Below are 1,462 nucleotides of genomic sequence, written 5' to 3'. Positions count from 1 at the left end.
CATAAAAATTATACTTTCCTAAATAGGCAGATATCATAGTTAACATTGCTATATGTGTGTGCTAACAATTTTACCCCTTAATATAGAAGTAGTAATCTTGTTTATGTATTAATTCCCATAGAGGAGTCTTTTTTCACAAATAGTTCCAATACAAATTGTACCTCCTTCTACTCAAAACACTAACAAATTCTAAAAATGCAGTCTGAAATAATAAGAATTTTTATAATAACAAAAATCTTGAGTTTACTTGCTGTTTTCCTTGCAAGAACAAATCAAGAATTTATAAGAATTTCAATAACAGGTATTTGCTGTGAATACCTCCTAGGCAGATTGGTATATGGACCTCTATGAAAATAGCATCCAAAAGTATTTCTATAGGTTTGTAATGTGAGACTCAAAATGTTTGATAATTAGGAATAAGGGTTTTATGGAAATCTGCCTCTTGTTTCCTCTTACACTGATGTATGTTATTTCTTCTTTCCCATAGATTTCTGATGATGATTCCTACGTCAGCGACATAAGTGATAATCTTTCTTTAGACAACGTCAGTAATGATTTAGATAATGAGAGACAGACCTTGGGTAAGATTTACATTATTTGATCTCTGAAAAGTTTGGATTTTCACAGAATACTATTAAGCATATATAGTTGACCCTTGAACAATGTGGGGGTTAAGGCACCAACACCTCTTGCTGTCAGAAATTCACATATAAATTTTGACTCCCCAAAGATTTAACTACTAATAGCCTACAGTTGACCAGAAGCCTTACCAATAACATAAACAGTTGATTAGCGCATATTTTGTATATGTATTATATACTGTATTCTTACAATAAAGTAAACTAGAGAAAAAATGATATTAAGAAAATCATAAGGAAGAGAAAATCTACTTAGTATTTATTAAGCAAAAATAGATCATCATAAAGGTCATCCTCATTGTCTTCCTGTTGAGTAGGCTGAGGAGGAAGAGGAGGGGTAGGTCTTGCTCTCTTGGGGGTGGCAGAGTGGAAGAAAATCTGAATATAAGTGGACTCATGTGGTTCAAACCCGTGTTGTTCAAGGGTCACCTGTATAGAGTACCTGCTGCAAGCGAGACCTATAGCAAGTACTACATAAGGAAATTAAGACACGGTCCCTACCCACAGGATTTTATGAGCCAGATGAGGAGACAGCACCCACATGTGAAAGATGTATTCATTCAGATAAATTTGTCTGTTCATGCAAATTTTTATTTTGTAAAGTGAAGATGTACCAATTATCATGTAAATATTAAAAAATAATGCAACAGATATCCCTTTTGGCCTCTCTGCAGTTATATTAGGATATAGCTTTTTGCCTTAGATATCTCGGGGTTTTTATAGTTTAGGAGTTTGATAGGGCTTATATAATAAAAAGTCTTGTCCAAGAGGTAATTTAGCTTCAGATTCTTCAAGATAAGAAATTTTATAGTAACAAACTGCTA

General features: G+C 33.2%; 1 protein-coding gene across 7 annotated transcripts in view; it reads left to right on the top strand.

The window, feature by feature from the left end:
* Positions 1-1,462, top strand: part of OSBPL3 (oxysterol binding protein-like 3) — a 171,109-nt gene that overhangs the window by 132,058 nt on the left and 37,589 nt on the right. For all 7 annotated transcript variants that reach the window (XR_001137321.1, XM_012640725.1, XM_012640726.1 and 4 more), the window contains one exon: positions 488-581. Coding sequence is in view for 6 of the 7 variants with exons in the window: in XM_012640725.1 (XP_012496179.1) it covers positions 488-581 (94 nt within the window). In the remaining variant the exon portion in view is untranslated. The remainder of the gene's footprint in view (positions 1-487; positions 582-1,462) is intronic.

Source organism: Propithecus coquereli, unplaced genomic scaffold (genome assembly GCF_000956105.1).
Source record: "Propithecus coquereli isolate 6110/MARCELLA unplaced genomic scaffold, Pcoq_1.0 Scaffold156, whole genome shotgun sequence".
Classification (NCBI taxonomy): Eukaryota; Metazoa; Chordata; class Mammalia; order Primates; family Indriidae; genus Propithecus; species Propithecus coquereli.
The sequence above is the reverse complement of the archived record's forward strand: the minus strand, read 5'-3'. Positions and strand labels throughout refer to the sequence as shown.